This window comes from Typopeltis vanoorti, chromosome 8 (genome assembly GCF_054136105.1).
Source record: "Typopeltis vanoorti isolate ZY-2024b chromosome 8, IOZ_Tvanoo_1.0, whole genome shotgun sequence".
In the NCBI taxonomy this organism is placed as follows: Eukaryota; Metazoa; Arthropoda; class Arachnida; order Uropygi; family Thelyphonidae; genus Typopeltis; species Typopeltis vanoorti.
Genome location: NC_143556.1, coordinates 107028603 through 107042863, shown reverse-complemented (window position 1 = coordinate 107042863; position 14261 = coordinate 107028603). Strand labels below are relative to the sequence as shown.

Sequence of the window (14261 nt, the reverse complement as noted above, 5' to 3'; positions counted from 1 at the left end):
TGGTTCATTCACCTTACTGCTTTATTATCTTTCAACACTTATAACTGCTTTTGATTGTTCACGGAGCTGTACGAATTTGCATCATTTTGTCTGCACAAATACATAAACATGATTCAGATACGAAGCTATCATCGCCTTGTTTATTGGAAACTTGAATTGGCATGAAACTTTGTTTACCCTTTCCCCTAGAGAAGACATTTATACTCTTTCACCTTTGACCCAACCACGATGTTGGTGTACTGCAAGTTTTCTCTTTCCCCTTCCCGACTGGGACTAATATTTCAAACACAACAAAATAATAATGTGAATTTGCGTGTTTCAGATTAATTTGTAACAAGACATACTTATAAAAATATTATATTCACAAGATATTGATACAAACGGAGAATGTCTCAATATGTTTAGTAATCAGGATTGTTTTCTAATAAGCAGTTAATAATCCTTAACTGATTATTAGAAAAGCATTCACCGACAAAGCCCCTCACCGGAGAACACTTTCCCCGGAGACTCAAATTGCTCCCTTAAGGCAAAAACCTTAAGAGAGAGTACTCAAAAACTCTCGAATCTCAGCACCCCTGGGGGGGTAACAGCAACAGCCAAACCTCAGTTAAACTTCATTGGTACAGCATTGCCATATTTAAAGGTAAAGCCGTCTCTAAAAATTCGGACGATCCCTAGGCCACTCAATCGTGGGCGAGAGACCGTCCATCTCAGCGTTGGCTCCGCTCAGTGATGGCCTTCCACCCACACGCCACCACTGAGCAGAACCGCTCAAATTCAGAGGAAAATAATTCACCGACAAAGCCCCTCAGCGGGCCGTGCCGGAGAACACTCTCCCCGGAGACTCAAATTGCTCCCTTAAGGCAAAAACCTTAAAAGAGCGAACTCAAAAACTCTCGAATCTCATCACCCAAGGGGGTAACAGCAACAGCCGAACCTCAGTTAAACTTCATTGGTACAGCATTGCCATCCATTACCCTCCAAAGGTCTAATCTTCAAACCTAAGGTTCCTATTCTGATTGCACTTGTATTTTAGATCTATATTATAAATTATGGTGTATTTAAAAAAATGTACTTTATTGAATATATATCTTTAATTAAATTAAATGACTTAATAATTTATATTAAACTTATAATTTTAATTGATTTTCTTAACTTTATATGCTTAAAAATACTTAAGCAGCTCGTGGAGAAATCCATATATAGATTCTATATTTACAGCATACACAGAGCGGCGAGGTAATGTAATATTACCCTGCAATAATGTATTCAAACATTAGCAAACCGATGGTGCAAATTCTTTTGATTTTTATAAAAACATTCAAAATACGAACTGTCATTACAATAACCCATAGCTGTAATAAATCTCTATTACCAGCCTAACCATGTTAATGACAACTTTCCGCATTCGAATCGTTGCTTCTGGAATCACGTTCACAAACAATTAGGAGATAATATTTCTCGAAAGCACGTCGGTTTCTTTTTCTTTAAGAAAAACGAAAGCAACAAACCCCCCTTCTTTATGACAGGGGAACTTCAATAAAGAGCTGCAAATAGCTCATTTCATGGCGTCGCTCCTTTCATTGTCTAAAAATGAATCATTGCCGCAGTGTGGCTTCCTTCTGCTTCCATGGTTGCTGCGAACATAGATCATTTCTTAAAGCACTAGCCGGGATCCCTAAAAGTGCCAATACGCCTGTAGAAATGCATCCGACAATGTTTTCTTTAAGTTTTTGTCGTCTCCCGTTTTCATACTTTTTTTTTTTCTGACACTGGTCTTGAAATTTAATTGATGAGTGCTTTTTCTTTTTATAGCGAAGGAACATTGTGAAGCGAAACAAGTCTTAATTCTTCTAAAAGAGCATACGACGTTTCTATTTTAGATATTTCCCCCTTTGTAGACCCCCCCCCCCCGCTATTCGGGCAATCTCGCTCTTTCATCAAATGCCAATTCATCTTTTCCTCCCAGAAGGGTACTTTAACAGCCCAAAGGAAAACTAATATTTTTTTTACACACCAATGGTTTCTGCTTCTCAACAGTGATATAACAACAATGAGTCCGTGGCTTTCACGAGCAAGTTTGAGCTCGCGTTTGAACAATCACGCAGTAATAGCATCTGTTTGTTTAGGTAGTTAGGAATTCAGCGTGTCAAAAATAAATCGATTGATAAACGCATAACTAATTGTTCACTTAAAATATTTTCACTGCTTCAAGTATTATATGAAACAAAATGAAACATTTTGAAGATATATTTAGAATGTAGGTTTAGTAATGCATTGATAACACATCAATCCTAATGCATAGAGGTCATCAAGGTGTTGTATATTCTTGAACAGACGTAAATAAATAAATAACAGGCGCCTAATCTATTAATGTGTGTTGTGTATATTGCGTTTTAATACGCTACATGGAGTAAACATAAGCGTGAATGCAACTACAGTGTGTTTATTTGAACAACTACAGCATTCTAGTGGAGCAAGATGGAAAACAAGTGGATCGCTAACTTCCGGTGAACGTTTATTGTAAGACGTACGCAAAGAATCTTATTTTCTCGTGTTAAATTACTAAGAGTCGTTTCGTTTCGGTGGTGTGTTTATAAATGGATACAGATAACATCTATGGTAGTTTGGAAGCGAGGAATCTAGCGTTGATTACACGCCTTTCATAAGGTCATGAGTTCAACCGCAAAGAATCGCCTTTTATTTCCGAGAAAGAATTTGAGGTTGAGATAATGTGTCGACGACAAATCAACGGGTTTATATTATATCTCGTCAATGCCATTTTGGTTGTAAAGCAGTAAATAACAAATTTTCTGGGGCTGGTGAAGGACGCTGAGCAGAGCAAAGATAGCCTTTCTTTACGAAAACCTCAGTATTATCTTCTCCGTAGCTCTTCCTCGTCTCAGCTCTTTTAACAGTTTACTGCCTTTTGTTTAGCTGACTTTGTTCACTGCTATTCCCCAGGTAATATGTGATTAATTCCAATCCTTTTATAAGTAAAATAAAATATAAGGAATTAGTCCAGTATATTTCCTAAACAATGCAGGAAGGAACATTAGTTGTTGCATGAGCGCAGACTCTACATATATAATATATACTGTATATATACATATATATAATGTAGAGTCTGCTATAAAAAATATATATATATTGGGCTATTAAAGCTCTGATCATGGCAGGAGGGTAACAGCAATAGCCGAGCCTCAGTTAGAACTTCATTGCTATCCATTACCCCCGCAATATATAGTTCTTAAAAGAACTGGGCGATGGACTGAGTCCTTGACTCTTTATCCCGTCATCTGAATGAAGAAAATCTGTGTGGATGGAGTGTTGTTGAGCTAAAAAGCTCTAGTCATGGCTGGGTAACGGCAATAGCCGAGCCTCAGTTAAAACTTCATTGGCTACAGCATTGCCATTTGTTACCCTGATTAGTAAGTAAAGGGTAAAATCTCAAAAAAATCGGACGATCTCTAGGCCACTCCATAGTGGGCGAAAGACCGTCCATATCTCAGCATTGGTTCCACTCAGTGTCGGCCGCCCCGTCCTAGCACCCCGACTACTGAGCAGAACCGCTCAAATTCCGAGGAAAATAATTTAATTCACCGACAAGAACCCCTCAGCGGGCCGTGCCGGAGAACACCTTCCCCGGAGACTCAAAGTGCTCCCTTAAGGCAAAAACCTTAAGAGAGCGAACTCAAAAACCCATCACCCAGGATAACAGCAACAGCCAAACCTCAGTCCTAAAAAGGACTTTCTCCAGAATATCCTTTATAAGGACTGGCTTAAAGGGGCGAAGCAAGAATGCTTTTCATATTCCCCGTTATCTGTAGCGGACAGTGTAGGGATAAGGTTATTGAGCTATTATTAAAGCTCTGATCATGGCAGGAGGGTAACAGCAATAGCCGAGCCTCAGTTAGAGCTTCATTAGCTACAGCATTGCTATCCATTACCCTCCAAGGGATTGGATTGAATGAATCAATCACCGCATCTCACGGTCGATTGATTCCTCCAGAATATCCCACAACGTTTTTTTTTTTTTATTTCGTATATAAACAGTTAAAAGGTGTATTAATTATTTTACTAATATTTTTAAATAAAATTGGGATACATAAAATTTTTTGTATTATTTACAAATTAAATTATATTTAAAAATAAATTATATATTTTTTAATCCTTTATTCAAAATAATTTATTGCCTTATTTCATGGATTTTATTCGACTTGTCTACTCAGGTCTTCATTTGAATCGTTCAGTTCAGTTACGCCTCTTTCTTATATTAGCATGTTTGGATTATATTTTCATTTTGCGTTCAGTGGCGGTTTTTTCCGATTAAAAGAATAGTTCTAATTCTGTATTAGTGCAATAAGCATAACTGGTTTCATTACTATCCTTAACCAAAAGGTGTGGTTAATGTTAATTACTAGGTTCTAAATCCATTTGTAGTTACAGCTAAGCTGGTCGACTTTTCATCAGACTACGAGGCATTCATTGACTTGGTTTCTAACTTGTAACTACAACAGACTTCCAAGGAAGAACTTCCGCAATTATTCTAGATTGGTTTAGTGTAAAGTGGTTTAGACCCATGAGAGAAATCATTCTAATTCCTTCCATTTATCTGACACTAAATTTTCGTATTATACTGCACATAGGAACATACTACATGCTGCATCTGATACGAAAATTCAGCTTTCGAGTATTGTTTCTTATTTCGAAAATGCAGAAATACTAATTGTATTAAAATATTTCAATCGCAAATAAATTGCATTTTGACCATGAAATAACTTCAAGGTCAAATACAATTAATTTATTTTTTAAAAATAAAATAATTTCCTTTTTTAATTTCTTCAAACTATTAATTTCTTCAAACTTTTATTTTTATAACTTTGTATGCTCTGTAAAAAATATTTCTCTAATTTTATGAGTGTTTTGTGGGCAAATACAGTTCAGGAAAGTCTGAATTAAATCAATAAAACGGAATTCTGGTCTCACCGGAATAATTATGCAGATATTGTCGAGTAATGCAGCAGTCGAAGTTAGTTGAAACTACCGTCAAAACATCTACGAAGCCAGAGTATCGTGAGTGTGTGTGTGTGTGTGTGTGTGTGTGTGTGTGTTCGGAAGTAAAACTTCAGTGGATGAATTTTTATTTTGTATTTTTTTTTAATTGTTAACGGGTGATGTTTTTTAATATTGCATTGTATTGTCCCAGGAAGCCTTTAGTTTGATGGCAGGAATTTATTGGCCAGAGTATCTGTTAGAGCAAAGTTTTATGTTATGGTTCCACATCATCTATTAGAATTTGAGATGATTGTGATGTCATTAATGAATTTTTGCGCGATTTATACAATTTTTTCAAATGATTATTTATTTAATTATAAAACATAATGTAAATTATATTTTAATTTGTAAATGCTCACTTTTTGTTTGAAATAACTTAAATATTTTATAAAATTATCAGAAAATATCAAACATCATTTTAAAAACTCCGTCATATTATTATAATAAAATTATGCATTTTTATTGGGTAATTCTGGATATCTGATAGAGAAGAATCAGCCAGAGGGTAACAGATGGTAATGCTGTAGCCAATGAAGTTCTGAGGCTCGGCTATTGCCGTTACCCTCCTGCCATGATCAGAGCTCCTAGCTCAATAACACCATATCCTTACACTGCCCTCTACAGATAACGGGGAATATGAAAAGCATTCTTGCTTCGCCGCCCATCTAGCAAAAAAAAAAAAAAAAAATCTGGGTTATTCTGTTTCTTCGTTTTTCGCAAAACAGTTAAAGGTCATAATCTGTGAAATGTTCAAGTTAGAAATAAATTTATAGGACAGGAATTTTAATGCGCATGGAGGATGAGAAAAGTTTTCAAAATGTCACGGTCATCACAAATATCAGAAAGTAGAGATCTAGCAAATTCTCCTAAGATACAGGAAGCAATAATAAAAACTAAGTCAAGCAAAATCCTTGATACTTGCGAAAAACTGTGGAGGAAGCTAACTAAGCAAAGTCTAAAAGTAACAAGCTCAATGGGAAAACTCCTTTCCGTCTTCAAGGTATCATGAAGGTCGTAAGTGCATATGACATTCCCGTTAATGGGATGTCCTTGGTGGGAACCTGAAGAAACATACAGAGAAGGATGACGACAAAGCTGGAAAAACGAATTGGTCGTGTAGGGTAGGCCAGGATCCCGACTGCCTTATTACGCAGTCATAAGTAGTAACAAACGTCTTTTTTTTGGGGGGGGGGCATGGAGAGATTATGATTTTTTGGGGGGGGGGCATGGAGAGATTATGATGGTCTATCAAAAACTCTTTCGAGTCGCGTCTGACATAATGTTAAGAGGTCTATGATTACTTTTAATTTTCAACTTCATTCAAGTAATATTGTAAAGATAATGTTGTATGGACTTTTATGAAACGGTCTTAATTCGGTTAGATGAATGCCAGTTTTTCGTGATTAATGAATCCAATGCCAAAATATACAAGCATCATTCATAAATTTAGTCATTGTTACTCTCTTGTTGCCCTGTACTTTCACGATTACGCCTTTAATGTTTTTAAATTTTATTAAAAATCAAAATCGAGTCAGAAAATCTGTGCCCTACAAACATGGTTAAGTAGAACTTCCTAAACATTGAAATGTGCATATTTTGGATGCCTACATATTCATATATATATACTGATGTATGGGGGGGGGGGGGCATTTTGTGTTAGCCGCACCAGTGCGCATCATTCTCCCCAAGGGAAATCTCGGAATGCATTAATATGATATATTCATGTAATCGTGTATGTTCCTATTTACATTAACTGAATTCCAAATTGTTTTAGGGACACTTGTTCTGCATTACGCCAACAGTATGTATTACATACCAAACTGTAACGCATGCATGATTGTATTACTAATTCTCCCTCATGTTCTTTCAATTTCTCTCTGTTAAGAAAAAGTAATTGTTAAACATCTGTATGGAGAGAAATATTATTTAAATAATCTATTGGCTTTTAAGTAAATGTGTGATGTACTACTTTATTTACTAGAGTAATTAAACGCAATTCATTTTTAAATTAAAAACACGTGACTGCGATGTGATATAATTTCTGTGAATTATGTGCAATTCTGACAATAACCTCAACATATACCAAGGTCTGATTTTCATTTTGAAAGCAAGCTTTCCTACAAGAGTAAAATCGAATCGAACTAGTAGTGAATCGAAATTATTATGCAAGAATCTTCACTAGCGCAGGCGTAATTGTACCAGTCACAATCATAACGCATGAATGATTTAGGATGTGTCCAATTGAGTCGATATGAAATAAATCCGACTTCATAATCAATCATACTCCACACATAAATGGCATAAAGTACTATTTTGTACATAATAAGAATCAGTTTATTGGAAGGCAGCAGTTCGCATTATTTTATTTTATTTTTTATTTAACTTTAATTTTCGAATAATTCATCAGCCAAAAAAATTCATATTTTTAGTAGTTGATAGAAAATAACCATTTTTTTTTCTTATTGCGTAATTTTGATTAAAACGAACGTCTTCTTTCATGTCTTCATTCAACAATATAATTCGATTTACATTCTCATGTTGCATCGTCAATAACGAAATAGGCGAGTCACCGTAGCTCAATGGTGACATGCTTTCCAATACTTGTATAATTTGTGTAAATCTCGGGGAGGGGGAGGGTATAACAGTGAAGATGAAACAACTTGAAACATACAGTATCTTCTAAAATTTCGAATTAAACATATTTTAGCTCGAAGTGCGCGGCTTAATTTTTAGTATTAATAGAAAGGATTATATTTCATGCATTTGAGATGAGAAAGTGAACGGTCTTGCAAAAATGAAAGCTAGCAACATTAAGCATCACAATTTTCAATGCCTGTTGTCCGTTAACTCATGTTTCAACATTTCCTTCGGTAGTTCTCATTACTGCTACAGTTAGTCAGTTTGCAACTTAATTGATTGTTGATGAGTGTATTTAGTAGAATTTGTATACCGGAAGAAGCGATCTGTTGGGAGGCGCCGAAGATGTTTATTGTTGAAGAATTAATAATTAAATGTTTTCCTTTTGTGATGCAAAATGTTGTCTGTTAGCTATTTGATTAGTGGAATGCACTTTCTCTCAACAACTCGGTTGAAACGCATTCATCCATCGAGGCAAATGTCCAGTAATGCAAGTAGGAAGCCTTGTGGAATAAAAGCCAACAGAGAAAGAGTGCGGTGCATATAACAGGAAATACTCGAAAGTTCGCAACATGTAATAAGATAAAAGACAAAGACAGAATGCGTGATGGAGAACAAAGGTTTGCAGCTAACGATCCCAAATAACTAATGAAGCCTTGTCATTAAACACTCCCCAGTTTATCCAATAAGAACAAACAAGTTGTAAGTGCTTCGCTGTTACAACAAATAATTAGGAATTATAAGGAAGTTTTGCTTGATTCTTTGAAATCAGTGTTTCATCCTCGGATGATTTTAAATGATTCTATGCTTATTTGGCAACACATTTCCCCTCGCCCGCCCCCTCCCCTATCTGGAAACAAACCAACAGCAGCAATGTTACAATACGAGCAGGTTCCTCTAATGCACCACTTCTAATTCTGGCATGGGGTCCGTCCATTGTTCGCTACGCTTCTCAGTAGAATAACATGGGCTCGCTTTTAGAAGGCGGTGCTCAACAGATATCAGCTCTTTGCGAATGCTTAAAATTGTGGAAATAAGTATACAAACGCAAAATTATGATTGTTAATGAGTGTTGAATAAATAGGCCTAACAGCGTATTTAAGACTTTCAATGCACCCTGAAAACAAATTTACGATTAACCCTTATATACTGAAATGGGTAAAGCTTACAAAGAGGGACTAAAAGTTCACTGTTAGTCTGTTGTAGTTGTTTCGGTGAGAATAAAATACTGCAACTATAGTATTACCGAACGTAAATCGCTCGTTATAGGTTTCAACAAAAAGGTTTCCGCTTTATTATTCGTAGTTCTACACAATAGGAAACAGCGACTGTGGCAGTACATTTATATAATGCTTTGCACTTCTTGTATCATGCTAACGCATTGGGATACACACCATAATAAATATCATTCAGTTATGTTAAACGTATAAAATTAGATGTTTATGAGTACAATATCTAAAAATTGGATATTGTGCTGCAAAATTATGATTTTGCTTTTTTTCTTGTGCGTTCGTAATCCTGTTAAAAAGGATTGAGATTAGCAAAGAGGAACTTCAAAGAAGTTCCCTATTCATCCTGGTAAATAATCTTTCCTCCCATTATTTCGTGTTGTTTGGGTATTTGCTGCTCTATTTACAGCAGCTATTATTCTGGGCGTTTTCTTCGATGTTTTGCAAGAATAAGAAGAGAAAAACAGACAAAAACTACCTTGCGAATGAGAGTAAAACGCGTAACATACCTGGCTAATAATCCCCCCCCCCCTCCAAAAAAAAAAAAACACAGATATCTTGGATATTTTGAGCATGTTCCTTAGATGTAGTACAACTGTTTAGATTCTTTGATACTTAAGGAATCGTATTCGACGCCGGTGAAAATCATTCAGATGAAGATAGAAACGTGCTCTTGCAGAAAATGCGCACCCTATTATCGAGGATCGACAAATATGTTCTCCCCTAGCAGAATAGCTACGGGCTGGACAAAATAGAATACTTTTTATTTAATTAAAAATAACTTTCTGTACATTTTTTTTTTCAACTTTAAAGTATGCACTTTCTTCTTCGATTTTTGTTAAAGATTCTGATAAACTGAAGCTAATATGATTAGATTTACTGTTCAAACTTCCTCAATTTGTCCTAGTAATGATAGGAATGGGAAACATTTTCATTTATTGATGCTATATATGAATGATATTTTAAATTATAAATAAAAAGTTCATTAATTAATTTTGATTTTTTTTCTTTTGAATAAAATCTAATGTTTCATTAAAAAAAATCAATTCGTATTTTCATCAAAATGCTATTGTTAGATGTGTTTCAGAGGTAACAATCGCCAAAGTTAATCGTGGAAAAACCATATACGAAAAAATAGGGGGAGGAAATCCCCAGTAAATTCATTTAATGAAAAAGAGAATTTTGGAGCTCTTTTATGTGTTGGAGGAAACTGACTAGCTCTGATTCATCCTCCGAAGTCTCTGTAAAGCTTTGAACATAGCTCATATTCATCGGCATACAAATAAAAAAAAAAATAATAAGTTGAAATATTTCTACAATCAAGATTGGTGAGTTAATTCAACCATGTCACCGATAAAAGTAAAAATCGATCGCGATCAGATGGTAGGTTCAAGTTCAGTAACATTTAACCAAAGATTTCTGCACTAGTTGCAAGCTGGGCCACCGACTCTAAACCGCTACTGAAAATCGACCAGGTGCACTAATGTAGCGTGACATTGACCATATGGCTAGTTTCCCACGCATTAATGACCCAGAACAAGGAAACTCCACGGTCAATCCCTCTTCCGTTCTTTGTCTTTCGATGGCCGAGTCTGCCAATTTACATAACACACACACACACGCACATGCTCTCTCGCACGTGTATAAAGCAGCAGATCAAGCACCTGTAGAAATTTTTCGTTTGCGATATGTAATAGAAGTGAACAAGAATTGGATAATTACCACGCAGAAGATGGACTGCCACATTTAGAAGCAACTGCCGTGTTCTGGAAAAGAGAAACTTGACTGGATATTCACAGTATCGTACTTGGAGATGTTTCTTTCTTTTCAGGTTCAGTTTTTTGATAATTATTAAATTCGAAACTAGAAGATAAAGAAATAAGGATAAGATAACGTATTTACTTTTTTTTGATATATTCATGGAGTCGTAACAACAGAAAGCAATTGTAATCAAGGTGCATATCTTCTAATTGATAGTTAGCAGGCCCGTAGACTCCACATAAGCTCAGAAGAGAGTCTACGGGCTTGTCGACAATATGTAAAATTTTGAATTCATATTTATGCAGCTGATCGCAGCTAGTTATTTTATTTATTTGTTTATTTTTGTCGTGGAATTATTGTAATTTTGTTCTAGTTAAGATGTTTTTGAGATATGGGAATACTAACCGTAATGACAATACCAAACATTTTCGATCCACATTTCGATTGTAAATTCATAGATGAAATTCACATTTCTTAATTCATTTTTTCCTTAAGGTTGTTTTTGCTTAGAAAAGAAATAGCCGGGAATTCATTTTCTTTTCTTCCGCAGATTGCCTTCACCTTCAACTGTATCGAGACAGCAAGGACCGTTGCAGAAATGGCCCGACTAAAGCTTCTCTGTCGCTGGAAGATTTTCTGGGAATGGAAACGGGGTTTACGCTGGACAAAGAAAGCAACACGATGGCCCTCATTTGCTCGGAGGTCGTAGTCGTGTTGGCCTTTGACTCGAGAGAGTTGCTTATCCAGTGGCAGGTGAAGATTAGAGCTAATCTTGTAGAAGGTGAGTATTTGTTTGAATATTTCAGATTGATTTGATCATCGTTCTGATTTATTATTGATTACTATAAATTTTAAATGACTGTTAATATATAAATAAGATTAATTAGGCCACTTATAAACATTAATACTGCATTATTATAAAAGGTGTTTACGTTAAACATTGGTTTGTACCATCTAACTGGTGAACCTCAACAAATACATTTCATACCTTGGGTTCAATAACCTGGCTGAACTCCTCAGTGATCATTCCTTTTCAATACCAAAGTAACTCAAGATGGAAGGCCGTAAATTTTTCATGGATATGGTTGCATTACTGTTACTTGACTCATCTGGGTTCGAAGTAGAACGCTAATTATAAAACATTATCGAATACAATGAAGAAAAATTAGATGTACCCTAAAAGGAACAATAAATATTATGTGTTGATGACTTCAATTGATTTTTGCGCAAGAAAGACATTGTATTCGTCGACTCCTGATTGATTTAGTCAATGATATGGATTAATGACAATGGATACTGCGTTAGCCGCAGTAAAGCGCTTGTTTTTAGCTATTCACTGACCAATGTCAGCCAGTACCGAGTTAATCCGTAGTTTACACGGGATTCGTAAGGTTTCCCCTCCAATTCTTCTCCCTCATCCCCCAACACACTAGCTATTAATCTATTAAACTACAGCTTATCGGCGTCGGTCGTCTGGTCTGTCCATCGGTTATACAGAACAGAGACATCAAACGCTGGAGTGATGATCAGAAGGATAACACAAAACATATTTCCCTTCTCCCCAACCTTCCTCATAAATTTCATGCCCATTGACGTGTGATTCATGAAACTCATCGTTTCCTTTGACGACTACTTTGCATTACAGTCGTAGCAAGACGTTCTGTCATGCAGGAAAAAGCTCTTTATAGAGCCCACGCTAAACTCGAGGGGAGTTTTACAGCTGAATTTACATTGCATAAGCAAACATTATTCTTCACCGATTCTATTTGATGTCTTCGATTCTGTGTTATTCTTTTATCGAATCTGAATGCATCGAAATTGAAAGAAGAATAAATTTCGTATATAAAAGCAAAAAAGTTTATTATTACGGAAAATGTACATTGCATTGTCATAGATAAAAATGAGTAAAATAAAGAAATTTAACTTAAAATTAAACAATAAAAAAATCAGTTTGTTGTGTTCATTACATCTAATTCATGCTAAGAAAAAGAAACTGAAAAAAATTTCTGAAAATTTTTTTTCCCAGAAATTCAATTCTGAAACCTTCAAGATCAATTTGTGAACACCCCCATTCTAATTTTCGTGTTTCTTTACTCGACGCGGCATCGTTTTATGTTAACCATTTGTTCTCGTCAGTGCCGAACAGAGTTCACCAACTGATAGATGTGTTACTCTTCCTTTATTTCTTCAGGTATTCTTGATAAACGCAAATCGGAATTTCCAAGCTCTCCTCACTCTTTTGGTCGCTGACAGTGATGGATTAGCAGAAGTGTAGGAGCGAGTTTCGAAAGGGAAAAGCAGCTTCAGATAAAGAACCGAATTTCACGCTTAAATCATAATGATCTGGGAATGAAACATAAATGGGTTCTGGAGGTTTGGTTTATATTATTTCTATGAATTAATAATCGATTCTATATAATCAAACTCAGAAAATCGCCTGTTCCTGCAGATTTTAAATTCCATTTCTGAAATCTCATGAGTCGATTTATTGTGGCAATTCTCACATCTGCATAATTTCTAATTCTGAACTTGCTATTAACTAATGAATTCTGCACGTTTGTTAAAAACGAAAATTATTTATTATTTGCAAATATAAAAACTGCGACGGTTTATTTCTGGAGTTTAATTTGAGTGAATACGTTAAAAGAATGGTTATAATTATATTTTGTTGCCTATTTCGTTTGCTAAATTACTTTGCTTAAAAAACTGCTAAAAGCTTCCATAGTTTCAATTGAAGGTGAGTTCGTCATTTACATGCAAAATTTAGAAGGGTTTTTCGTCTCCCAGAATATTCAAAACAACCATAGAGAACATACAGCTAACAGATAAAGCCAACCTGAATTAACCCATAGCTAACCTTGTTTTCCTCCCTCCCTCCTCAAAAAAAAAAAAAAGGATTTATAATCCCGCAAAAGAGAAACAAAATGTCGAAAAACCTATTAATAGGCTTAATGCATCTTAATAGCGTCCGTTGCTTCGAATTTCCAAACATTATCATTGCACTGTTCGTGTTACCTGGTCTCATATAAACCTAACTTGATAGTGAATAGATGATTGAATCCAATATCTAAAGGCAGAAGTTGATGCGAGATGTTATTCCGTGGTGAACACGATCATACAGAAAAAGAGCGTGAAAATCTCATAGAGAAAATGCTCAGGATTTTATTAATTACATACAAATAGTTTTTCAATATCTGGTTATTCCACGTGGCAAATATTATATACTAAATCTAGACTCAGGGGTGACCTAGATGCTAGAAAAAAAAAGACAAGGCGAATGCTTTTTGGAGTGAACATCTCTTCCAGCATCAGTATGGTACGTAAACGCTAATAACGATAATTAGCATTTAACGTCTCTGAGATAATTTCTAGAGGAGTTAAGGAACGGTATGATATATAGTAAATGTATCAGTGAACGACCTTTAATCAACGAATAGAGTATGCTTATAATCAGAAATAACGACATTTTAGCGAACGAAGAAGAAAAAATCGTATTAAATTGAGATGCTCTTCTTGGATAATGCGTTATCATATTCCTTTCAGAAAACTTACAACCATCGTGGTCATCAATATAAG

The 14261-nt window shown here is 35.4% G+C and overlaps 1 protein-coding gene across 1 annotated transcript in view; it reads left to right on the top strand.

The window, feature by feature from the left end:
* The window catches only part of LOC150104254 (uncharacterized), a 151304-nt gene that overhangs the window by 111337 nt on the left and 25706 nt on the right, over positions 1-14261 (top strand). The window contains exon 3 of the mRNA XM_090396258.1: positions 11236-11466. Within this exon, the coding sequence (XP_090252384.1) occupies positions 11236-11466 (231 nt within the window). The remainder of the gene's footprint in view (positions 1-11235; positions 11467-14261) is intronic.